General features: G+C 43.0%; 1 protein-coding gene across 1 annotated transcript in view; it reads right to left on the bottom strand.

The window, feature by feature from the left end:
- Positions 1 to 1573: 1573 nt before the first annotated feature.
- The window catches only part of sem1 (SEM1 26S proteasome subunit), a 239031-nt gene continuing 213188 nt past the window's right edge, over positions 1574 to 27416 (bottom strand). The window contains exons 2-4 of the mRNA XM_080734709.1: positions 6210 to 6313; positions 5356 to 5449; positions 1574 to 1766 (exon numbers count right to left, since the gene is read on the bottom strand). Coding sequence (XP_080590835.1) covers positions 1724 to 1766; positions 5356 to 5449; positions 6210 to 6285 — 213 coding nt within the window. The 5' untranslated portion in view covers positions 6286 to 6313 and the 3' untranslated portion in view covers positions 1574 to 1723. The remainder of the gene's footprint in view (positions 1767 to 5355; positions 5450 to 6209; positions 6314 to 27416) is intronic.

Raw genomic sequence — 27416 nt, 5'->3', positions numbered from 1 at the left:
CCCGAGTTAAAATATGATTATTTTGGGGGTCACGTCCTGAAAAGGTTGAGAACCACTGATCTACACTATCATTAAAGCTTCAAAAGGTTTTCTCAGTACTTTGATTCCAAGGCATTTCATTTGTGAACAGTGCACCTTAAAATAAGTGATGTCCTCTTCGCTCCATGATGCTCCAATGGTCTGCAAACCTGAACAACACTGGAGAGCAAGATGAATCCTTCCAAATACAAGCTAGGCAGGGAGACCTGGAAGCAGTTTCTATTAATAAATCAGCACATGTGCAAATACAAAAAAAAAAGGAATACCTGGTACCTGGCATATGCACTGGCCGAGGAGAATGAGGTGGTGTTTCCTGGTTGAAAGCAGCTCTTGTAACCTTGGTCTTACTGGCATCCATTTCACCTCATTAGGACCCTGGGACTGAGAGTCGACAAAACGCTGAGAGAAATCACTTTGCCGGGGGAGTGCGGCTCAGCTAAATTGGTCTCTGGTTCAGTGCGAGGACCCCTGCTGTGCTGAACGGAAGAGTAGGGCCTGGTTGGCAGTAGGGGCAGGTCCAGGCAGGGAGGCCCCATGCTGGGGACCCCCTCCCTGCCTCTGACAAACATGGCAGTGGATAATCTCTCCTCATGGGACTCAGCCCAACGCTGCGGGGTTGAGAGGGAAGGGGCTCTCATACAGAACAGTGCAGAGGAACTGATCACTTTGTGTGTATTCTTGGCACTTACACACGCACGTTGACAGTTTACACATCATCTGAACTGCCAACATGGACAGCTTACGTACTGTATGTTTTTCCACATTTCGTTTTTTTTCCCTCCCTCATGTGTGCACAGACTCACACACACACATCATTGTGATTAAAGCTTTAAAAGAGCAGGGTCATTCATAAAGGGTCTAGTAGTTAGAAATCATGGATTATCACATTAGAAGAAAAAAAATCTGCAGAGCACTTGACACTTCATTAATATCATGCAAAATTCATGTGGTCTAAAATAGATGTTGAGTGTGTCACAGGTCAGTAATTAGCTCTCCATTAGAGATGGGTTAAGCATTGCGTTGGCAGCATAGCCATACAGGAGATCAATGGCCCTTGTGCTAAAAAGTGTTCCAAAGGACATTAAAGCCAACCACAAAGTCACAGATATATACATATAGATATAATTGTTTATGCATCAAATGCATATTTTTAATGGGCAGGGATTATGGTGATATGAACCAAGCAAACCTAGTAAAGCATGGCTTAGTTAACTGATAATGACATCCATAAAATTACAGGAGTCATGACATCATCGTCATTCATTATTAGTTGTGTTGGCTGAAGATTTGCCACAAATTGCCAGTGCTTTTTAGCCGAGTCAAAAAATTCAAATAATTAAAAAAAGAGAAAAAGAAAAGAGTAGTTATGCTATGCAGCCCAGTTAGTTTCAACCAGCAGTTTAGACTATTCATATCATGTAAAAAAAAATATACCTAGAATTATAGATGACACGACCTGTGACAATATGATTGTGAAGAAAGCCATGTAGTAAACCAATGTTGTGGGTCTGAAAAATAAAAACAGACAAACAGACCATTTTCTCCAAAGACTTTACTTAAGTCAACAAGTAATACAAAAAGAAATTAAGCGGCTATCCCCGACTATGGGGATGCTAGGCAATAATATTCAAACATGAAAGTCCATAATCCAACATTTGCCGATAGCGAAGGGTCTTGTACACTGCTACGATGTCTCCATCTTGTAACCATGTTTTTCGAGCTCCGCTCTGCAGGGGATAGAAAAGAAAAGAAACATGAAGTCAGTGGAGATGATTACAGGTGGGTGTTTAAGGCGTAAGTACCCTCTGCTATTGATTGGGAAAACCATTAGGAGATGGGAGTGAAAAATATAATACATTGCCCTAACGCATGCAGCTATGGATTTGATGATTGCGCGAAGCTTACGGCTATGCCTATTAACAATAATGATATCTTCTAGAAACGACTTAATATAATCCTCATAATATCATAGCTATCGTAATTGGGCTGAATAAAACAATGGTGTATTACTATCTGAAGCATACTCAAATAAAAACAGACCAGCCACTTGTCTATAAACAGTCAGGGCTCTAGAGTGCAATTATTTTGGTCACATATGCGACAAAGGATCTGTCATGTTCAACTAAACATTTTCATTGGTTGCCCCGGCACATGTGACATGACATGAGAGTGTGTGTGTGTGTGTGTGTGTGTGTGTGTGTGTGTGTGTGTGTGTGTGTGTGTGTGTGTGTGTGTGTGTGTGTGTGTGCGTGTGCGTGCGTGTGTGAGAGAGTGAGTGTAAAAAAAGTAAAAATCACATGCCAAATATAAAATGACAATCCCTAAATCTTTGGTCCAGTGTAAATGTAAAAAGTCAGTCTGGATAATACAACACAGAACAGAAATTATTTATTTTAGTGTCATTGCACATAATCTAAGTGTAAGCAGTAAGACTTAATGTATGTGCTTTGTTCAGGACCCCAGGAAGGCTAGCGGCTCATCCATGTGTTTGTGGATCCGTTAATAAACATAAACTTCAGAGTACAATAAAGCCTCAGTATGTTTCTGTATGAGTGTATTATATGTATTAATGATATATATAGTATTATGCTGTAAAGTACAACTATGATTGTCTACATTGTCAATAATTCAGGCAGGCTACAGGAAATTGCCTTACGAGTCAGCATGAAATGGTTCCCATGCAGAATTGGACATTATACTGAACAAAAGCCTAATGAATTAAACAGACACTGAAATATGGTCAAATTTATAAACAACACTGGCTAATGCAATTTCCAATTTGCAAGAGGCTGCAATTTCTTAATTGGATTAAGTTACCACAAACAAGGCATTGTGGTGTTCTACTTTCTACAACAATCCCTAGAACACATATCAGATCTCATCTTGTCCAAATCCTCAAGCATTAAAACATCACTGCTCACGTCTCATATGTTTTTTTTTTTAGAAATGTACAAAAAAAAATCGGTGTAATTATAACGATCAATATAGAATGTATTCTATAGGTAAAACTTATGACCTTTGTCATTTCAAATGGTCAATTTTTTTTAATTTATTTTTATCCTCATGAGCTGAAGATTTGTTCGAAGAATGAGCGAATGTATTCTACAATGCTTAGGTCGCCCTACCATGAGAGTCACCATGTTCTTTTGACCAACCGCCATGTGACCAGAAGGGCATCTTTATGCTCATTGGCTAAAGCTACCATTGTTTATACTCATGATTTCACTTAGCTGCAAATTGCAACTGTAGTTTTTTTATTATGTTGAAACTAGAGTTGCAATACCACCACCCATTGGCAGCCAATGCATCAAAACAGTTTTTTTGCCATCTGATCGTATTAAACGACATCAAACTCACTAGAATTATCCTCTTTCTATCTGCAAAGTGTTTGTTTCATAAAAAATACATCGTAGACATGTTATGAGCTACTATCTGTAAAGAAATTCCATGCAGGTGATTATTTTTTTAAGTGTTAAACTTTGGAAGCGCTCGTTTACAATAACGCAATGTCCTGCTGCAGCGCTGGCTCCTCTGTGCAATTTAGGAACAGGTGGTACACAGGACCGTTGAGTGATTTCCAACAAGTGCTTCCAAACTGCAACACAGAAAAAGAATCACCTGCTCCGAATTTCTTGACAGAAAGCAGCTCATAACATGTCTACGATGGATTATGAAACAAACACTTTGCAGACAGAGAGAGGATAATTCAAGCTTTCCATACAGTCGCAATGTTGGTGAGTTTGATGTTGTTTAATATAGATAGCAAAATAAATGTTTGGATGCATTGGCTGTCAATGGTTGGTAATGATATTGCAACTCTATTTTCAACATAAAAAAATAAAAAAATAGAGTTGCAATTTGCGGCTATGTTTAATTCCCATTTGCAAGGGTTGACACTATGGCCTCAGATGCACTTGACCGAAAAGTAAAATCTTATAAAAATGATAGTTACAATTTTTTATTACCATTCTATTTAAGACTTTTTTTTTTTTACTTTCTGGGGCTGTGCGATTAAAGGTTTTAGAAATATTTATTTTATGCCTAATAGCTATATGGGTTCACTGGGGAACCTATGTTCCCCACTTCTCCCACAAAAAGGTTCTGTGTTCCCCAGGTTCTATGTTCCCCACCCACCCTCCCCACAAAAAGGTTCTATGTTCCCCACCCACCCTCCCCACAAAAAGGTTCTATGTTCCCCACTCAACCAAAAAAAGGATCTACTGTATGTTCCCCACCAAAAAAAAAAAAAAAAAAAAAAGTATATGTTCCCAAATAAAATGCAGGAAATGGTGGGACATCTGGGCACTAAGAACATGTGGGCAATCCTAATTTAGGTGCCCAGTTGTCTAGCTGCCAACGTCCCTATAGTGTCCAGATGTCTCCACCCCTAAGTGCCGACTCGTCTAGGTGCCCACTCGTCCAAATGCCCATATGTCCCTAGTGCCCAGATTTCTCCACCCCTAAGTGCCCAGTCGTCCAAATGCCCACCTCCCTAGTGCCCAGATGTCCACTCGTCCAGATGCCCAAGGTATGGTGCCCAGATGTCCCTAGTGGCCACCTGTACCACTAGTATTCGTAATTTGTTTAGAGTTGTTATTAATAATTAGAAAATGTTTCCTGCATTTTTGGATGAGTGGAGAACCTTTTTTAAGTTGAGCGGGGAACATAGAACCTTTTTTTGTGGGGGTAAGTGGGGAACATAGAACCTTTTTTGTGGGGGTAAATGGGGAACATAGAACCTGGGGAACATAAGTACGGTCCCCTTATTTTACATTCCACAGAACAGAAGACACGCTCTGGCCATATTCAGGAGATTAGACAGATATCTTGTGTTGTTTAAAGACGGCTGCGTCTCCTCTCAAACGAAGAGTCAGGCTGGACAGAGCGTGTAAAGTTAATATTCATAATTAATATTTGTATTGATTATTGATATTAACATTCACGTCCCGACAGTTTTATTTAACTGCCAGGGGCAGGTGGGCAACCTTTAATCTCAATGACATTTGCATTTTGTAATTGTGTGCACCGCCACCTTGACACACCAATTGGTGTCAAACCACATACAACCTTGTAGCCCTAAATTGGGCACGTTATTAGAGGCAAAAAATATAAACTCTGCTTATTTTCACCATGCGATACAGTCATACAACAAATATGAATAGTAGTTTCCTTCTTTGCTGAATAAAGGCTGAAATATCATGATGAATGCCATAAACTGCCATCAACCCCTTCAAGATTATGATGAGAAAAGATGATCAGTCATTCTACAAGGCATTCGGTTCAGACAGCCACGATGGGGATTTGTTTTGGGTTTACCTGAGTTGATTTGAGAAATCATCCTCAACATTATCATCATCCCAATTATCCTCCCACACATGGGCATCCTCGTCTTCATCCAGCCCGGTCCAGTCTGAAAATACAACAAAACGTGCAATTACAAATCATTACTACAACCACCAGTGGTGTAAAGTAACTAAGTACATTTACTAAAATGTTGAGGTATTTGTACTTTACATGAGTATTTCCAATACTTTTACTTCTACTCCACTACATCTCGGATCCAAATTGTAGTTTTACTCTACATTTATTTGAAAACTTCAAACTAGCTGTAAATTGATTATTATTACAAAACATAAGCACTTCAGTCCAATATACCGTACATTTAGGCCATTTGAAAATAGCCAATCTACAAGCTCGCAATGCGACACTGTGAGCTTGTAGTCTACACTGCCATTTTCAAAAGATGATGCCAATACTTTCGTACTTTTACTCAAGCAAATTATGAATTCCAGACTTGTAACAGTATTTCTACATTGCAGTATTGATACTGTAATGATACTAAAGTAAAACATGCGAGTACTTGTTCTACCACGGGAACTATCACGGACGTCACAGATAAGAGATTCATTCATGACAGTTTGATTAACATGCTGTTTATCATTATATTATATTACTATAATAAAAACAAAAGAATTTCTCTAGCACCTGAACGTTCTAGAAACGGAGCTTTTACTGTCAGATAAAGTAACTAGCTAGCCAGCTCGCTAACTAATGCTAACGTTAGCATAGCAAGGCTAGCTGAGTCACTCACCGTTGTTGGGCACTTTCACACGGTCTATCAAAACGGGAATAAATAAATCTACTTTCATCACAATAAATGAGTAATTTACCCTCGGCTGGGAATTCTTCAAACTCGTCATCCTCCTCTAATAATCCCAGGTCCACTGGCTGTTTCTTGTCTGTCATGCTGGCTTGTTTGTGTTGTCAGTCTGTGCTGTGCGCTCTGCTGCAGTGCTGCTGAATGTAGAACAGCTTAGCTTGCTGACCATGGGTTTGTGGGATACTGATGCGCTTCAAGGGAGGGCTGTTTGCGCAGGAATAACGCAGAAGGTGGTTCAAGGTTCTTCTTCTTCTTCTTTTTGTTTCCGGCAGGCTGTACACTAGTATGTGTAATGCTGCCCTCCACAGGCGAGGTTTTACTCTTTTTTCCTACACTTTTGGATACACTTCAGTGGAGTGGAGAAATCTAATGACTGCTCTCTCAAATTTCTGAGATTTCACATTCTGAGTAAAAACAGATTTAAAGGAAAAGACGTTGAGCCCCTGGTCTGACAACTCCTCAAACAGCTGCTGTCTCTCAGTTGTATACTTCTCACATGAGAACAAGACATGTCCCACAGTCTCCTGCTGTCCACACTCACAGAGCCCATCTGGATGCTTGCCTATGACATATAGGCAGCTGGCTAGACCACAATGCCCAAGCCTCAGCCTGGTCATGACGACGTTATCCCTCCTCCCCGAATGCATAGTACACACCCTTTTTTTAACAGACGGCTGCACAGTGAAATATATCCTTCCCCTTTCCTCTTCTGCCCACTCCTTTTGCCACTGAGCCTCTAACTGTTCTTTACAAATGCTAAAGCATTCAAACTTCCCTAGCCGGACCTTCAGATCAATACTTTCTCTTTTTAAAGCTTCTTTGGCCACACCATCCGCTATTTCATTCCCTTTGACCCCGGAGTGCCCAGGTACCCACACAAGGTCAACCTGGCAACCAGTTTTCTCCATCCTGTACATGCAGCACACTATTTCCCAGATTAGGTCAGAGCGGGCCTTTGACTCCCCACCTTTCAAAGCCACCAGAGCAGCCGCTGAATCTGAACATATAATGCTTTTAACAGGTTTGACCTCCTCTATCCACCACATGGCCCATAGGATTGCTAGTAATTCAGCTGAAAACACAGACATATTGTCAGTTATGCGGATGCTCTGCTGGATCTGAAGCCCCTCAACATACATCCCAAACCCTGTCTTCCCCGAGACTGGGTCCTTAGACCCGTCAGTGAATATTCGCACATACTCATCCTTAAATTTATCTAGGTAATTATGCACATAGTCACTTGTAAGCTCTTCCCGGTCCAACAAGGACAGATCTACTTCAAGCTGAGGGAGGAACCAAAAAGGAACAGGAGAAAACACAGACCATATAATATTATCTTGCTTTAGCCCGATACTAGTGGCAAGCTGCTTAATGTGGTGGAAAAAAGGAACTTTTTCCTTCTTCCCCACAAACTCCCAGCTCTCCTCCAAAATACATTTAGCTGCAGAGCTGTACTGAAAGCCGCTTAGCTTGGCCCAGTAATGTAGTCCCAGTTTGTTTCTTCTGTTGCTTAACGGTGCCTCCCCCATTTCAACCAGCAAGGCCGGAATGGGGGTAGTTTTAAAAGCTCCACTGCAGATTCTCAGTGCTTTTGACTGCACTCGGTCTAGTTTGCAAAGATGTGACTTTGCAGCTGCCCCAAACACTATACTACCATAATCTAAAGTGGATCTTATCATGGCTTGATAGATCATGTGCAAGGTCTCTCTTTCAGCCCCCCAATCACTTCCAGCTAGACTACGGAGGATGTTATTGATTTTCTCACACTTGCACTGTACTTTCTCTATATGAGATTTCCAAGTCAGTTTTTCGTCCATCCACATTCCCAGAAACTTAAAGACCTTTAACCTCTCTAAGGGTTGTCCATTCATAATCAGGTTTGAGGCCGGAATTTTCCTCTTAAATCCAAACACCATGAACTGGGTTTTAGAGGAGGAAATCCGAAATCCCCACTTGTCTGCCCACTGAACAATCTTGTCCAAGGCCTCTTGGGTTTGCCTAAATAGATGCCCAATGTTTTTCCCCCTCCTCCAGATAGCGCCATCATCTGCGAATAGCGATTTACCAAATCTATTGTCCACTTCTTTAAATATGTCATTTATCATGACATTAAACAGGACTGGACTAATAACGGAGCCCTGTGGAGTACCATTTTCAATGTCAACCTTTTCAGATACAACTCCTCCGACTCTCACTTGAATAGTTCTATGATTAAGAAAGTCCTTTATCCAATAAAACATCTGGCCTTTAATGCCTGCCTCATGAAGTTTGATTAGTACTCCCTCCCTCCACATAGAGTCATATGCCTTTTCAATATCCAAGAATACCCCCATTACTGCTTCCTTATTAATAAAGGCCTTCCGGATGTCCTGATCTAACACTACTATAGATTCCATTGTGCTTCTCCCAATCCTGAACCCATTTTGATAGTTCACAAAAAAGTTATTTACCTCTAAGAAATATACCAGCCTATTTGTGACCATTCTTTCCATCACCTTACACAACACAGATGTTAGTGCTATTGGCCGGTAGGATGATGGACAGGACGGGTCTTTTCCTGGCTTCAGGATTGGGATCACCACCGCATGCTTCCATTTTTGGGGTAATTTACCTTCCTCCCATGAGATGTTACATAGTGCAAGAATTTCCTCTAACACCGTCTCATCCAATCGTTTAAGCATTGTGTAACTTATTCTATCTTGGCCTGGAGTGGTATTTGACCCTGCCTGTATTGCATCTCTGAGTTCTTTTCGAGAAAAATATGCATTATACGGAGTATTACTATTCCCTTCGCAATCATGGCTTAATCTCCACTTCTCTAGCTCCAAGACTTCCTCCCTCATCTTCAGGCCCTTTTCTCCTAAAGATTTAGAATTGTGCACATCCTGAAAGGTTCTAACACACATATTTGCTTTGTCCATGTTATTTGCTGCTTCTCTCTCCCCTTTCTTCAATACTGGCATCGTTGATCTCACTGTTTTCCCCGACATGCTATGGATTCTGGACCAAACCTCCCTAATCGGAGTATCCGACCCAATTGTCCCACAGTATGTCCTCCAACATTTCTTTTTAGCACCTTTAATCATTTTCCTTGCCACTGCTCTACATCGTTTATATTCGACTGCATTTGCCTGAGTAGGGATGCTACGTAGCGCTCTAAAAGCTTGCTTCCTCTTCCTCACTGCCTCATCACATTCCTTGTTCCACCATGGCACTATAATGCGGTCCTTAGGGGGCGCTTTGCAGGGAATTGTCAATTCTGCCACACTAATTATCATTTCACTTAAAGACTCATTAATCTCATCAATTGTCCCTTCACCGTTAATCTCCTCTACTCTGGCCATTGTGCCTTCCATAAATGCAGCCCAGTCAGCTTTGCCTAAGTCAAATCTTTTAACTATATTTACAGGATCTGTACTCAGTGCTCTCCCAAACTTGCTCATAATAGGGAAGTGGTCGCTTCCCATTGCATTGTCCTTCAGGACCTCCCATTCCCCTATTCTCCCTAGACCTGGCGAAGCAAATGTTAAGTCTAAACAGGATAATTTACCTGTTTTGATGTCATACCGGGTTGGCCTGTCATCATTCATAATAACCAAATTACTGTTATCCAGAAGCTCCTCAACTACACCACCATTTGCGCTTTTTTCCCGGCTTCCCCACAAGGGGTTGTGCGCATTAAAATCACCCACCCAGATAGCAGGGGAACCTGCTTTATTTGCCATTTCCTCAAGCTCATCTAATATTAGAGGCTTGCATGGGTTATAGAAGTTAACAATGCTTATTTTCCCCTTAGAGCTCCATACTTCCACTATTAAACTTTCAGAGGCCACCCCGCACTCTTTCAATTTGTACTGTGTCCCACATTTAATAAATGTTGCACATCCCCCAGCTGCTGTTGTGCCGGGTCTATCATTACGCAGGCATATATATCCAGGTATCACAAAATCTAAGCATGGCTTAAGCCATGTTTCCTGTATGCACACAATATGCGGTTTCACTTCACTGTCCCTAATAAATTTCTTAAGTTCCTGCCCGTTAGCAATGAGACTCCTTGCATTCCATTGGAGTATGCAAAACATAATCAAAAGCTTAATCATCACCGTCATCATTGTCATCATTGTCATCACCTATGTCTCCCTCCATACTTTCCTCTGCCTCCTCCTCGGGTCTAACTTCAACCCCCCGTTCTGTGACTTTTGGTTGGTCTCTTGCTTTATCTTGAGCACCCTTCTTAGCCATAAACTTGTATAGTTTCTGTGGAGAGTAGTACCCCCCATAGCCCAGAAACCTGCCTGCTGCCTCAGTCACATATTTGGCTATATCAGATCTTGTTTCCTGTTTTTTGGTCAAATAGACTACATCAGCAATAAATGCAAGCAAATCTTCCTTACAGACCACTATTTGCTGGCTGACCCCTGGGGTTGCCTGTATGGGTGGGGAAACATTAGATTCCAAGGGCCCTGCTGCTCCCACCTGCAGCCTTCCCACACTGGGTCTTTCCACTCTTTTAAGGGCTTCTGCATAGGAGATATTGTGCACTTTTTTAACATCCTGAATTTGTTTTGCCTTAACAAAGTGTGTACACTCTTTTGATGAAGCCATATGGCTTCCTCCACAATTACAACATTTTAATGCTGCTACTTCTTCACATTTCTGGATGTCATGGTCCCCCCCGCATTTTGCACAACGTCTATTTCCTCTGCAGGAGGCGGCCACATGACCGAAACGCTGACACTTATAGCACCTCAATGGTGGCCTTTCATACACCTTTACCACAAATGATAGGCACCCTATAAACACTCTTGCTGGGAGTATGCGTCCCTGAAAGGTAATCAACACTGGGGCATTTGGGTTTCCACCCTCTCGGGTTTTAAACCTCTTTACACTCTCTACTGCTCCTCCCTTTAAGTTTTCAATGATTTCTTTTTCAGTCGTCTCAGCACATACCCCAAAAATGATTCCTTTGACCAACTCCTTATTTTCAGCTGGGGTTACTATTTCGACCTTTTTCCCTCCAATTTTACTTATCTTTTTCGCCCTTTCAAGTTGCTCCTTATTCCTGCACTTCAACAATATCATTCCATTAGGAAGAATCCGTGCATCCACACCCTCACCAGCACATTTTAAGGACTCTGCCACTTTCAGTGGACTCACAGCTTTAAAGCCTTCAGCATTCTGCTCTTTCATTTTGAATTGCACTCTAAATTCCTCCATAGCTTTGGCCACTTTCATCCTACCTCTTTCTCCCTCACTTTCAAAAGAAGTAACGCTCAGTGAACGCTTCTTCTCTCGTCCCTTCTCAACCCTTACCCATTCCCCCTCCCCCCTCCCCCCACTCCCCATGGCCGTTGCCATAGAACGCAACGCTATGCTTTCAGACAACTCTCCGACACTCCAAATGCACACAACACAACACCGGCCGCTGAGTTAAGCCGAAGTACTGTGCAAACAAACACCGCTATATACCGGGCCTATACAGGCCGTCGGCCGGTGCCTCTGCACCCTACTTCGTGCTCACTCCGCCAGCCGACCAGTACTACAAACCGTACTACTGAAGAAGTTTGTTCCTACTACACACAGCCTCAGATACTCCACTCCACTGTTCCTACACAGCGACAGCTCGTCCGAGATCCGTGTACACCGCCAAACTCCTGCGCGCTTGCGTCACATCCGTCTGTCCCTGGTTCAAGGTTCAAGCCAAGGTTCAAGGTAAGTAGGCTACTTTTTGTTACATCTTGTACACTTTTTCACTTCTTTACCATTGTTTCTTTTTCCCTTGTTTTATTTTTTATTACTGCTCTTTTTTTGTCACTGACAATTCCCTATGCAAAGCACTGTGTTCTATCCATCTGTCTTTCGTGTTATATATGAGATACATAAAGTGATTCCTGTTTAAATAAGTCGAAAAGCTTACTAGGATCTCCTTGTTGACCTTGTACCAGTAATTTGTACTGCCATGAAACTGTATTTTTTCCTGTGCAAAGCTCTGATAGATTCTTCAATCAATCAATCAATACAAGTACATAAGAGTAAACCCTATATTGGTTTGGCTTCCTTCAGACTATAGCAGTAGTCTATAATAACAACAGCAGAAAAAAAGAATAATGTAGAAAGATTTAAGCCAAGGAAATGAAAGAGAGTGCTGAAAACAAAATAGCAAATAGAGAATAAAAAGAGCATCATCAAGTACATGTGCATAAAGGTTTGTTTATATTGTAGGCTATAATACACAAACAGCATTTTTTACAGGTTAGTAGCTTATATTCAACTTCACAGTATTCTGTGTATGTAGGTGCATGTTAATCCAGTGGTTCTCAAACTTTTTAATGTCAAGGACGCCCCAAAATTTACACTTATCAGCCAGCGGACCCCCATTTGAAAAGATATGCCGGCATTGCCGGGGACCCCCATAAGAGAAAGACTTTTAAGTCTCTAGCAGTGATTCCCAACCATTTTAGTTTCCCCCAGTTTGTATTAGGCCACGGACCCCCATTTAATGGTATTTCTATCTCTGAGACCCCAATTTATATTGTAAAATCAATGTTAATTTAACTCTGAGAGTGTAGGTTTCCCTAAAATGTTTTAAATGTATAGAAAGTGTTAAAATTATGTTTTTATGTAGCTACACCCACCTGTTGTATACCTGGTTTGCAGATGGGTGGTATCCAGGTGAAGTTAACCACACCCACAGCTGCTACGGTAAAAGGGGTAGGGAATGGTAAATAGTGCATTTATATAGCGCTTTTATCTAAGGCACTTTACATAGATTGTGCATTACATTCACTCATATTCATACACCGATGGTGGAGGAAACCGTGCAAGGCACCAACCTGCTCACTGGGAGCAACAAGGGGTATAGAGTCTTGTTCAAGGACCCCTCGACATTAACTCAGGAGGAGCCCGGATTCAAACTGGGAACCCTTCAGATACCTTTAGTGCTCTTATTTACAGTTTCTCTACCCCTGAGCTATATGCCATGGAATGATTTTATGATGTCATTAAAGCAGTGTATTTCGATTGGGCCATTTGACTGAGGCTTTCAGCTTTCAGGAGGAAACCAGAAATACACACATATATACAGACATATATGCATATTATATAACCACACCTGGAGGTCTATTAGAGTAATGTTAGCATCATAGACACATACAAAACAGAAAAAGTACAAAACTATGGCACCACATTATTTAAAGAAGTAGTGAAAATAGCCGATCTACATGCTCACAACGTGGTGCGAAGCGACGCGTTGCGACCTTGTAGATCTGCTGTATAGATCTCCTTGTAGATCTGCTGTATCTTTTGGGTCTCGAGCAAAAATGTTTGAGAACCACTGAATACAGTAGATATTGAACCAATACAGTCCTACAGTATATCTGTCTTATGTGGGTGGGATGACATGGAAATGTTGGTATGATGTGTGCTGTGTGATGCCTGCATCTGTTGCAGTATAGCTGACATTTCACGGTCTGCTAGGTGGAGCATAGTTTGCTTATTAGGTTACCAAAAAGCATATGTTTGCTTGTTTTCATTTCTAAGTGTGGTTTGAGATGCACTCCTCTCTCTCTGTCTCTCTCTCTCTCTCTCTGTTTCTCTTTCTCTCCACACACACACACACACACACACACACACACACACACACACACACACACACACACACACACACACACACACACACACACACACACACACACACACACACACTTGCCTGGAGAACAAAAGATCTGTGATCTTTTTTCTCCCCCCCCTCAAAACATATGCATTCAAGTCAGTCAAATTTCAGCACAGATTTTTCATTTAGGAACAAATGCACATTGTGAACCATGTGGCCTGCTCCAATAATGAAGCGGCAGCCACAGCTTAGGATGTAGTTTAGATAAATGAGAGTGCACATTTACCACAAAACCACTCGTGCCACAATGAAAATTGCCCTGCAGCTGTCATATGTTGACAGACAGACCAAACCTCAACTTAGAGTCTGTGCACTTATTCTATTTTCAAATTATTTTGTAATCATCCTAAGCCCTTACACATGACAATGCCACAACATTTAGAGGAGCAAGGGAACAGGAGAGAGAAAGAGAGAGAGAAAGAGAGAGAGAGAGAGAGAGAGAGAGAGAGAGAGAGAGAGAGAGAGAGAGAGAGAGAGAGAGAAGTAAATGCTACTGTATGAGCTTTCTGAAACAACCTCATGTCAATTATGATGTGGAAATGCATGTGTAAAACACATGGGTTGTTAGTTTTGAAAGAGCAATCAAAACAGGAGATGGAGACTCCACACATGTTAAACTCAGGTTTCGCATGCAGAATATAGAACAATATGTTACAACCTGCAAAATGAGAGATCTGCAGCCCTGGGGGGCTGCATCATTTCGTGAAATTCTGTTTTTATTTGTAGCAAACATGATACCGAAATAATAGAAGACAGCATGACATACTGGCTGACAGGTTAATAACCTTTCATTCTGTAGTTGGCTTTTTGGTTGGATGCCTTACCCGGAGGCCAAAGTCAGCAAACTGCGTCTTAAGATATTTGTGTTTTCACGCAAAGTGTCAACAAGCTCAATTACAAAGAGACAATGCTGTCATTGCAGGGTTGGTCACATTCCAACAGGCCGTAGGCTATAAAAACGACAAGAGCAATCACTTGCTGATTTCATTCACACGCCTCGCATTATGAACTTTGGTTATATGAATGGCAGACTGTCTGCGTGCCTTCTAGGTGCCCTCCCCTGGGGGCACGGTTGACTCTGGTGCCCGCGTCATGCAGTCTGATGTACAGGTGAGGGCCTGGGAAGTGCCTGTAACGTCCACCCAGCATACCTGAGACTGCTGTTACATTGTGGCGCCTGAAGTCTCTCTCTGCTCGGGAGAGGAGGAGGAGGAGGTGCATGGGGTGGAGGTAGAATGGAGATATGGAGGGGAGGGGGTGTAGGGGGGGTATTAAACATGCACCCCCACCCCCTCCACCCCCACCCGACAGACTCCACGTCTTCTCTCCAAGTGGCTGCGTCACATTTCTGTCCTTTCATAAAGCCCTCTGGGATAGGCCAGGCCGGCAGCAGCCCCAATGCACAGACAGACAGGTACAGAGACAGAGGGGAGATAGAGGAGGAAGACTCCGAGCCAAGCCTGCCTAGCCAGTCTCATAGTCTGCCATCACCCCCCCACCCCCCACCCAGCCTGGCTCTTTATCACAGGCCCAGATCAAGATATGCCCTTTAGGCAGTGAACAGTGAGAGGTGCGTATGTAAGCGAGTGGAGGTCGGAGATAGACAAGTGTGTGTGCGTGCGTGCGTGCGTGCGTGCGTGCGTGCGAGCGCGCGCATGCGCGTGCGTGCGTGCGTGTGCGTGCGTGCGCGCGTGCATGCATGTGCGTGCATGTGTGTACCCTAGTCCCATACAACCCCACCACCCCTATCCACCAAAGAGAGTGAGAGGCACCCCATCCCGGGTCCCCCTCTCCCCCACCAAGATAATGGACAAATGAGACCCTCTTCTTTCCCCAGCCAGGGAAAGTGGCAATGCACTATGACACAGCGGCCTGTCTGCAGTGCTGTCTGGTCCTATACCTGGCTTACTGGGGGGACTTTTGTCTGGATGTCAACCACCAATCCACCCTGCATGGCCCCCTTAAATCCTTTCACCATTCACACACTGCCAACCATACATTGTCACTGTTCCTATGGAACATCTCAAAATTCAGCGTGTGAATGTCGTAGAAATGGCCCGTTGTTTGCTTTAAAAGGCTCGGCATGTTGTGGCCCAGCCGTTGTGCCGTGAAGTGTCCAATCAAATTATTGTATGAAATCAGTTTAATTTGCTTTGTGTTAACTTTGAGGATGTGTCGTATCAGGACAAGCAAGTGATAGAATGATCTAAAATGATCTTATATATGAGCTAAAACAAAAGCCTTTAGATATACAAGTAAGCGATCATCATGGATTAAGGGGACATAACTAGCCAATTAACGAGGCAAATCCCTGAAAAACATGTGAGCTTTGCTCCAAGGAAATCTGCAGGGGACCGATCTGTTTCCAGGATATGTCTGTCAAGATGCTGTATTAAATTTAATCCCAGCCAGTCAGTGAGTCTAGGTCATTGTGTGTTGTATGGTAACTCTGTCTCTTGATAAAAGGGAAAAAAAAACCTTACACCCAATGGTGAACAGGAAATTATTACATTCGTACAGAAACCTGATAATTCAATCAAATGAAAACCCATAACCATCAAACGAAGTATTTGATAAACAAAAGAGGGTGTCTTTCCCCACCCCTGTTTATTCTGTGTCATGGCCCTGTTTTGGTGGTGGGCTCATTCATTCAGATGTCTGTCATGAAGAATTTAAGTTTCATATTTTCCCCCCTGTCTGTCTTGAAAAGCCCTGTCATCTTGGGCTTGAGGTACAGTTTGCCAAGAGGCTAATGGTCCTTTATGACAGTACAATCTGATGCCTGTCCCGGCTAGCCCCCAGGTAATCCTGTCCACCTCTGCGGCTTAGCCCTGCTCGGGCTTAAGTTGCATATTTTGTTTTTATCAGGACACCGCTGATAAATGCTATCAGCAGGGCAGAAATGAAATATGGGGGGTCTAGCTCCGTTTCCAGAAAGGGAGCAAGCACCGCATGAACCCCCGACCCATTTGAAATCCATAGACCAGAGGAACAATGACAGCTCTATTAGTGAATCTCAATCTCAACTGTTTAAGGTAAAGTCTATATAATAAAATGTGTCACAACATAGGGACAATGGACAAATATTACTTGTGTGCCTTTACTGTTATCAATTTCCAGCACCCACATGGTAAAAATGTAATTGAATATATAGCTAACAATTCTACGTACAGTATGCCTTACACAGCACTGTGTGGTAGACACTCTACTTTGCATAAATACATCATAATTCTGTATCACATTTTTAGTAGCTGTGGTTTCAGACCTTTAAACTATCATTCAATAAAATTCTAAATTACAAGCTACTTCCAGTAATCTGCCAATATTACACTGCCTCTGCATCTGTGCTGCTATGGCATGGACCTATATTGTCTGCAAAAAAGCACTCACACACACTCTCACCATAGGTGATAACCCCCTCTATGAAAAGCACTCTTATTGAAAGTGCCTATTATCCACAAAGCCTATCCTCATACCGACATCAACTCATTAGCTTAAGCTTTCCTCTGTGTAAAATCATGGTTAATTTCTTTGGCAATAATATGTGGTCGATTGGGGGAAAATTCATCCAAATGCAATGGTAATAAATAAGGACTGTGGTATGCAGCGCAGCATGTTCACGGTGTTCATTTATAAATCATAAACTGATATTTACAAATTAAGTTCTAGAACTTGATTGATCATTACTGATAGTTACACTCAAGAATCTTCCAATGCCGTCACAATATAATCCTCTTCATGTATGCCAGGGGTGGGCAACCTTGACGATGGCGAGGGCCACTATATTTCCACCTTCACTCCAGAGGGCCGCATTGCATATTGCTAAGTCCTACTTTGGCATTCTAGTATCTCCTACAAAAGACGCAAAAATAGCAGATCTACAAGCTCAAAACGCATCGCAGAGCTTGTAGATCGGCTATTTTTGCTTCTTTTGAATTTGAATCCTGACTTATTTTTTGTTATTTTTAAATTGGAATCCTGAAATGTAACATTTTGATTTAATTTCAAACACATTTAATTATATACTCATGTTAACTTTATGAACTTGAATACAAATACATTGAACATAAAAAAATTAAAAACAATAATACTACTATAATAGTCATTAAGGTACTAATATAGACTGAAGGAATTAAAGCACGTCATGTTTGGAATTGTAACAGCTGAAATCGATAATATATCAGTATTCAGATATTAACCTGTGGGCCGCATTAAGTGAAGGTGGTGGCCGCATGTGGCCCATGTATGATGTATGCCATCCTTCACATAAAGGTAAAATGATACATTTTCTTTGGTCTTAGTACCAGCGAGGCCTCGCTGAAGTGCATCTTTTGTGATGTGATGTGTCTCAAGATCAGCAACACAATGGGGCTTTGTGAGTGATGACATTATGTTGCATATCTATAGAGCATACATGGGCAACTGGTGGCCCGGGGGCGGCCCCCACCTTCACTTAATGCGGTCCGCAGGTTAATACCGGAATACTGAATATATTATTGATTTCAGTTGTTACAATTCTAAACATGACCTGCTTTAATTCCGTCAGTCTATATTAGTAGCTTAATGACTAGTAGAGTAGTATTAAAATGTATTTTTTTATGTCCAAAGTATTTGTATTTAGATTCATAAAGTTAACATGAGTATATAACTAAATGTGTTTGAAATTTCAGGATTCCAATTAAAAAATAATACAAATAATTCAGGATTCCAATTCAAAAGAAGCAAAAATAGCAGATCTACAAGCTCAAAACGCATCACGCATGAGATACTAGAATGACAAAGTAGGACGTAGCAATATGCATTGTGGCCCTCTGGAGTGAAGGTCGAAAAATATAGTGGCCCTCGTCATCATCAAAGTTGCTGCTATAGAGAAACACTGGCTACCTGTAGTTCTTAGCCTATGGCTATAGAGATAATTCATTCAAAACTCCTAATTAATTAATTTATTTCATACATGTGCATTATGGAACGTATATGCTACTCTTTGAGTACACTGTTAACATTCAATAAATGTTTATTTAGGAATCTACATAATTACACTATATAACTTTCCTACTACCAGCCCAGGCAGTACCCAATGTGAAATCAACATAAGAATGTTCAGTTCTCAACCGTACCAAACTAAAAAGGATGATCTCCTAAATCAGCAAATCGATTAGTCGTCAAATGCCTACTAGTCTTCTAAAGCCTGATTTATACTTAATTTGGTCACCTGCCTGTGTCATGTACCTTAAATATCAGATCTACAAGTTCACACATTGTGAGCTTGTAACTTGGCTATGTTTTGTGTGTGACAAGAAAGAAATTATTTCGTAGAAGATTTCCTAATGTGCAAACATACGTACATAATTCTGACACTCTAGCACTTCATTTTCCTTTTTGGTAGTTCTGTCAGGAGGGGCAGCAGTGTATCAGGAGTGGTTGTCTGGGAATGAGACGTTTTCCAGTTCCATCCTCCTCCTGGCATGCACTCCTGTGCAAGATTTTATACTCAAGATGAACAGGTGTGTGTGTGTGTGTGTGTGTGTGTGTGTGTGTGTGTGTGTGTGTGTGTGTGTGTGTGTGTGTGTGTGTGTGTGTGTGTGTGTGTGTGTGTGTGTGTGTGTGTGTGTGTGTGTGTGTGTGTGTGTGTGCGCGTGTGCGTGTGCGTGTGCGTGCGTGTGCGTGTGTGTGTGTCGTGGGTGTGTGAATGGGTGAATGTAACACATTAAATTAAATGCATTTAGGATCACTATGTACTGTCTGTTGCATCCACCACCAGTACCCATTTGTTCTTTCTCTCCTCTCTCTCACTTTTTGTCTGTTGCTCTCACCGATGCAGATAGAGAGACACACCTCTCCCCGCAGTTACAGTCATGGCATGTCAAAGTGTGTGTATGTCTCACAGCAGGGGGATTCAGTGGGTGATTGACAAGCCCCGCTTTGCTCTGGTCTGACACCCACCAGCCCCTCATCTGTCATCTGTGTGGGGAGATGGAAATGAGCTGCAGTGACACAACATGCCAGAAGGAACCGTGACAGCTCACCTCCCCACATTGGCCCCGCAATCGGCTGCGCACCTCGCGAACCCCAGCCATAATTACCCATTTTCCAACTTTCAGATGAGCATTGATTTTACAGTGGAGGTGCTGTTCTGTTTTAGCTATACGGCGTGTGTAAACGTGCAAAACTGCGTGTCCGTTTGCACCACTGCTGCGTGGCTCAGGTTCACACACCTGATCACCCTTAGAGGGCACATGAGCTGGGGATTGCCTGCCTACTAGGTACTATGGGATAAATCATATAAGCTTTTTGTGAGATGCCTGATGTGTTCCGAAATTCAGAATGATACACGACACCTACGGGACATTGATCCGACTCTGAATGTAGCGTAATTCAACTCTTTCTGTTGTTGATTTGGTATAATCGTCAACCCACTAACTCTCCACAATTTGGCCATTTTTCCCTCTACGTGGAATTCCATAGGCCTAATCCCCAACATGTGGCTGTCCCTAGCCCCGGAAATGTCTGTGATTGGTCTGATTGATAAATGAAGCCCTCCTTATGCTTTTGGGGGTTGGTTCGGAGGGGCCTCAGTGGGTCTGGACTTTGTCCAGGAAACCTGGAACAGCCACTTATTAAGTAGTTAGACCCTCAGAACGAGGCCACAGACAGCGACCACCGGTGGTCACCTGGACTTGCATTTAATTTTGGCATCCCACATTCATTGGTTAGGTTTTGGGGGCCTGACCATAGTTGTATGTGTTAAAACAGGATACAAACTCTTCTCTTCTATACCGAGGTCAAGGGCTGTGTGTTTGTTCAGCTTGGTCATTAATATAGGTGTAATTATTAGTATTTTACCAACACAGACGGACAACTATACATAGTCACATGCAGTTGTGTGACTTTCTATGCAACCTGTGTGTTCATGAAACAGAGCTATTCTTTTAAATCACTGAATGGAGTTGAATGAATTCAGTGCAGGAGGCATGTTTAATCATGTTTTTTGTTCCGCTCTGATTAGCTTTACTTCCCCGGTGTCAATCTAGATTCCTTTCACAGCTATTGTTATTTGCATTGGGGAAGTTAACAATAAAACAGGGAGGAAAGTACGCAAGAGTAAACACTGAATATCCCCCCTTCGGTAAAGTCATTACCATTCTATAATTGTTTCTTCTCCTCCAGTGAATTCGTACACCAAGATGGGCTCCATTACTGTTTTTCAAAATCAATTAAAAAAGTTTCAAAGCAGAAAGAAGTAAATAAACGTATTGAATTAAGTGGAGAGGAAAAGACAGCAACAGGCTCGGTATTTGTGTATGACTGTTTCTGCAATGCTTTGGGCCAAACCGCTCCCGAATTGAGTTCTCTCTCAGATTGCATTCAGGGAAGGAGGAAACTGTTAAGACATTTATGATTAATTACTTGGGCCAGATTGTGTGCACAACCATTAGTGACGTATAGACCCAATCCGCCTACCATCGCCAAACACCACATTTCCCACACACTGCAGCTTAAAATTCTTTAAAGAACGGGTCAGTCTGCATTTTCTACACAGCAAAGTCCTGAGTGTTCATTCAACTATGAGAGTGTGGAAATGGACCCAAAAGTGTCAATTTCTACACTTACTCAGGATTTTGTCACGTAACTGAGCACAGAACAGTGCAGCGGCACCATGTCAGCTCATATTCAAGCTCAGGCATCCAGGCAGGGCACAAAACCAAGAATAATTTCTCGAGAGGATGGCCATAGGCGAGGCTTAAGCCTCTCAGCCAATGATGTGGCCCTCGGGCTCTGAGCAAAGAACCTTGGGTATTAGAGCCCAGACGAAACACAAGGAGGTGAAAGGGAAAGTGGTGATTTGTCATTAAGGCTGTTGTCAAAGGCTGGTGTCAATTTTGGTCCAATTTATTCTTATTATAATCACCATTCCATTCAGCCCATTACATCACACTCCAATGACACCACAGATAAGTTGCCGCTGGATTTCTATTGTGTACATTTTACCTATGCACCAATGCATATAGATTTGAATTTACACCACACCGAAATTTCACCAATCTGACAGAAGGCCAGTCAGTTTCAGGATTGAGACATTGTTAACTCATACAGTGCCATCCGGCCACAAGGGGTGCTAGAGTGCCAGAAATTTATCCATAGACCTTCTTTATAGCTTTCGTCGACCCTCTCCCAACTGGCTTGTGTTTTCACTCCAGTCAATGCTATGGGTGTCGAGAGGAGGAAGCTAGCTGACACGTAGCCAAAATGCGAACCCATTTAGAAGCCCGATCTAAAGCTATTTCAGCCGCAAAAAACTTTCTCTTTGGGTCTGGGGACACAATCCGGAGAAAATCCTGTCTAAAGATGTGATTTATTATTGGAGTGGGCGGCGCGATTTGGCCGTTAGCGCGAATACGGCCCGTGGATGGCCGAGTCTAAGTCCCGGCCAAGGATGGACGTCTAGACCGGGGCTTCGTTGAGGCCTCCGATAAAATAATTCATTTTATTAAATATCCCGGACATGTTCGGGATAGGCACCCTGGAATACGTCGCGCCGCCTACAATGAACATTCGGTGAACATTGGGGGGGGGTCTAAACTTTATTTTAAACCATTTTCAATGGAATAAATCGTCGGAGCATCTAGCGTCTCTCGTTGGTGAGCGCTGGGCGAGCCGGGACCACCCACGTTGCTCCAAGCAGCTCGGGGTAAGTAAAATAGCAAATAAAAAATTGTTTTTGATCCCGAATATCCCGAACATGTTCGGGATAGGCACTGAAAGGGTTAATAATATTAGTGTTTTTGTTAATGAGTCAGGAACATATAAGTATAGTTTGGAAGTGCATTTCTTTTTTTGTTTTGACCTACTTACTTACAAACACTAGCATTGACATCCATTTTCAACCTTCTAGTCTTAGTGAAAGACTTGGGACGCCTTTTCCGTCTTCACCAAAAATAGCCAATCTACAAGTTTGAAGATTGGCTATTTTGGGCAAATGTTCCCCCCAGAATAGGCACACTGGGGTTCAAGTGGTTAATGTGTGTAATTTGTCGGGTGTTCCACTTGGAGAGATAGGGTGGGGGAAACTTTGTCGATATGTCTGCCAGTTACAGTTAGTTTTGGCCTGGAAAGGATTTGTGAAACACGCTCTCATAAATTGGAATCAAACGTTCAGTTTCTTGAATGGGATGTTGGAAAATTATTTACAGGCAAATAAAGTTGCGTGAGACCATTTAAAAGGCTGCCTGTTTCTTGATGCATGTTTCTGTTTAGCAGAAATCATTTTCATTCTGATATATTGAAATGTCAATTGGTGGTTTCTGGTACAGGCTCTTCTTAAATCCATTGGCTTCGACTGGAAATGTGATTATTTCAATTCATTACAGCTACATTTCTTCCCTCAGAGGAATGCGATAACATGTTTTTGTTTTGTTTTTCGTGTGTGAGCTCCCACACACATACACGCACGCACGCACGCACGCACGCACACACACACACACACACACACACACACACACACACACACACACACACACACACACACAGATGTGCATCATCACTGCTGATTATGGGTGACCTTGGCTGATTGAACTGTAAAGGGCATACAGTTGTGCAGCTGTGGACGGTGAAGCACCCTGGGAAAGCCATAAATGGTGGCGTGACAGGGAAGGGCCCCGTGAGCAGCCATACACTGACCCCAGCCGACACACACTCGCTCTGTGCACTGTGCTGCACTTGTTCCCCGGCCAGAAACAGCGGGAGACAAAAGGGATGAGGAACTTCCCCAGGCCTCCGTTTGGGGTGTTTGGACAACTCCAGGGCCCCCGACATGCCCCCAGGGGCCGCTCAGCTGAGCTTTGAGAGGGAGAGGGACCGGGAAAAGTCAAGCCAAAGAACACTGGGTGATTAAGAGGCAGACTGTCTGTGTGCGCACACGTGCATGCCGTGTGTATATCTGTATCTGTGTGTGTGTGTGTGTGTGTGTGTGTGTGTGTGTGTGTGTGTGTGTGTGTGTGTGTGTGTGTGTGTGTGTGTGTGTGTGTGTGTGTGTGTGTGTACATATGACGTATACGACTGTGTGGCTTATGGGATGTGGGGCTCTGAGGTCTCCATGAAAGGCAGACAGTTTTCATGTGCCTTGTTCATTGCATTGAATGAAATTATTGTATTATTGAATTTCCTATTGTTATGATATGTTAACCACATTCGACCACTTCGTGTATCTATGTTGGTGACATGAGATTGTGGAAGCTAAATCTAGCTTCTGTGCCATTCGTTTACAACAAGCTTACCTTTTTATTGACCATGTCCATGACTTTTATGGACATATAAACAGTGTTCTACTCTATTATTAGGGCTGAAGTATACAGAAAGTATATATAAAGTGAAATATTTGAGTATTTTATGTGAATGCGGTAAGAGCCTCCAACAATGTTTTATAGAACTATGACTCATGGTTTCTCCGTTACGTGTTTATTTTGTTGTTTAGCTGTTGGCTATGTGTCGTGTTTTGGTGCAAAATTACCTACCTCAGCAAACCAGGACAACAACCATAGGGGAGGCAGTTTTAGTGGTCCACATGGGCGCATGCTTCAGCAGCAAAAGCACCTCATGGTCACCATGGCAGGCACGTGCACACATAGACATCAAAGGGGGCTTGAGCCCCTGCCCTTTTATCCGTCTGTAAAAAGTGCCCTCTCCAGACCATGAATACAGTTTTCACTATAGCAGTGAAAGAAATGCAAATGCCCTCCTTCCATGCCATAGCTGAAGGCAGCATTCAAGAGAATTGCCTTGTCCAAACTCTCCGGAACTTGAATGTGTCGCAGCGCGACACGTTGGAGGTCTGCTATTTTCGATATTTTCACCAAAAGCCCCCGCCTCTCTAACATTCTCTGCACGTCCCTGCACCATGGTAGACGAAAACAATTTAATATTCCTTCGCAAAGAAGAACTAAACCATCAATCGAGAGCACACTCGCAGATGCTCAGTGAGCCCACATCCTATGGCCGTGCAGCCTTTAAGTGTTCAGTTATCGATGGCCAGAGGGACGGTCTGAAAAAAAGAATTGTAGGGATTATGGCACTGGGGAGAGAGAGAGGGTCAAGATGCTGAGAGAGGGCAGAGAGGTACAGTATATGAAAATAGCCAGAGAGAGACAGTAGTAAAGGGGTGAGTCCAACAGTCATCCAAAGTGGTTTCAAGTGGGGGTCAGACAGAGTGGAGAGAGGCTGCCTGTGTGTGTGTGTGTGTGTGTGTGGGGGGGGGGGGGGATGTACATGTGAACGGGACCCCAGTTTCACCGGATGACAAATCTTCAGGCCGCCGGACGGGACGATTGAGCCAGCTGGTCGGTCAGCCCCCATCGGCAGGGTGATTGATGGTGTTGACGTTCCAAATCGGCCCGCCAACACACCGAGTACAGCGCTCGCTAATAGCACAGCTTTAGATTGGCCCTGGAGATAGCAGGAAGCGGAGTCGGGATAAAAGGGGGGGCTGATGAGGGGGGGAAATAGGGCACGTTCCCATGCATGTGGGACTTGCAGTTCAAATTCGGGGGCCCCCGGTTCAGGAGAGCTCGCAGACGTTAGAGTGTATCTGTGTGATCGGTTAGTGTTGAGAAGGCTGTGGCTTGCATTGAAACTGTATCTTCTTCTCTGCTACTCTTTTAGCTAATCATACAGTACGGTTGTGCATTAATGGCACGGTCATGGTAGTGATGTTCGGTAATGGTTATAACACTCAGGCACCTCTCTCTCCGTCCTCCCTTAGTCATCTCTCATCAAAACACATACAGGGCAGTCGTCAAGTAGAGGAAAATGCTGAGGGGTCGACACGTCATCATTACTGTCAAACCGAGGTCATAGCCAGTGCTCTCATGTCTACATTGTCTGACCATTACATTTACAGGGTGGAACAAGGGGGGACATACTTCCCCCTTAATTGTAACAGGACCCTCTTTATCATAGTTTCAGAGTCTATGAATAAACATCCCGTACCTTTGATCAAGAGCAAGGCCGTCTGAGATTGTGTGGGAGGTACTAAGATCTTGCCGCACGCAAAGGGGGGAAACTCAGGGCATTTCAGCAGCATTGCACCGTAATGTACGCGCCTTTATGTTGTATTTTGTCTAATAAAATAATCAATCAATCAATCAAGGCTACAGTGCAGTATGTCTAATCTCACGTGTTGTACCTGCTGTTTATGCTGTGTGTATGTGTATGTGCGTATGTATATATGCAAATATCTCCAACAACAAAAACGAACTTCACTTCACTTTACCCCTATAAACCTGTTATGTGACAGTAAAGTTTAGTCTGATTCTGCTCCAGCCCTTCCTGTAGGCGAGTATTCCTACCGTAGGAGACGGGGTTACATCAATTAGAAGGCGCGGCTTGTGATTGGCTGGAGCGGAGGTCTGGAGCGCTCGGCTGTGGTCACTTGGACTGCGCGAGGTGCACCAAAACCCAATTATCATTGCGTCGTGCGCTTGCCCAGGCCTTACGGCCACCACGGCTTTGTAACTCGCGCGGCGCTCCGCGGGCACTCGCGCCTGCGGCGCTCGGGCGCGAGGAGCAGGACCAAGGTCCGCTGGCCTTCGCGCCGCTTGCAATGTCGTGGACGCTGGCGAAGAAAAGAAGCGCTCCTTCAAACACCGTCTCCTACGTTTGGAATAATAGCTTCCTGTAGAGCAGTGTTTCTCAAATGGGGGTACGTGTACTACACGGAGATACTACAGGGGGTACTTGAGAGAACATGGAAACATTTATTTTACTGTTATGTTTAATGATAAAACATTATGTGTCACAAATGTATGTGAACGTGCTGCTCTGTATACGTAGCTTTAAACCAATTAAGTACAACTTTTACTGTTACTGAATAGAAAACAGGCTACTTACTTTTATTTTCAACATATTGACATAAAAACTGGACTTTTGATGTCAGTATTTTCTAGTCAAAATGTTGTCCAGTGTTTCTCAAACTACCAAATTTCAAGGTATCCCCTTAACTCTGACAGTGTACAAATGGAACCAAATGATTTGGTTCCATTTGTACACTGTCAGAGATACAGACTTGTATGGGTCATCGGATTAAAGGGGGTACTTGGATTCAGCAATCAGGAAAAGGGGGTACTGAAGCCCAAAAAGTTTGAGAAACACTGCTGTAGAGGGCCTCAGTTTCGTCAGTCCAGTACAGTGTATTGTTCCCTGGGATGTTGGCCGCGATACAGGTCGCTCCAATGAACAGCAGAGGCTTTTATATCTAGGTTTTTGGAGCTGTGTGAAACACAGGCTCCCTATACGTGGCTGTGTGGGTCTGTGTGTGTGTGTGTGTGTGTGTGTGTCTGTCTGTCTGTCTGTGTGTGTGTCTGTGTGTATGTAGCCTGAACTTCCTAAACTTCGGCACGCCACTAGTCCCACAGTTTTGCCACCAAACACTCGCGCCATATGTCAAATCGACCGGCTTACTCGGGAATCGTGGGCTATTACTTTTCTAAGAGAAAGGTTCTATAGTTTAATTGATATTAATTTATTAGTGAATTAATTTTCCCCATTGACTTA

This window comes from Nannobrachium achirus, assembly GCF_963921795.1.
Source record: "Nannobrachium achirus genome assembly, chromosome: 10".
Lineage (NCBI taxonomy): Eukaryota > Metazoa > Chordata > Actinopteri > Myctophiformes > Myctophidae > Nannobrachium > Nannobrachium achirus.
This window is presented reverse-complemented; position numbering and strand designations above follow the sequence as displayed.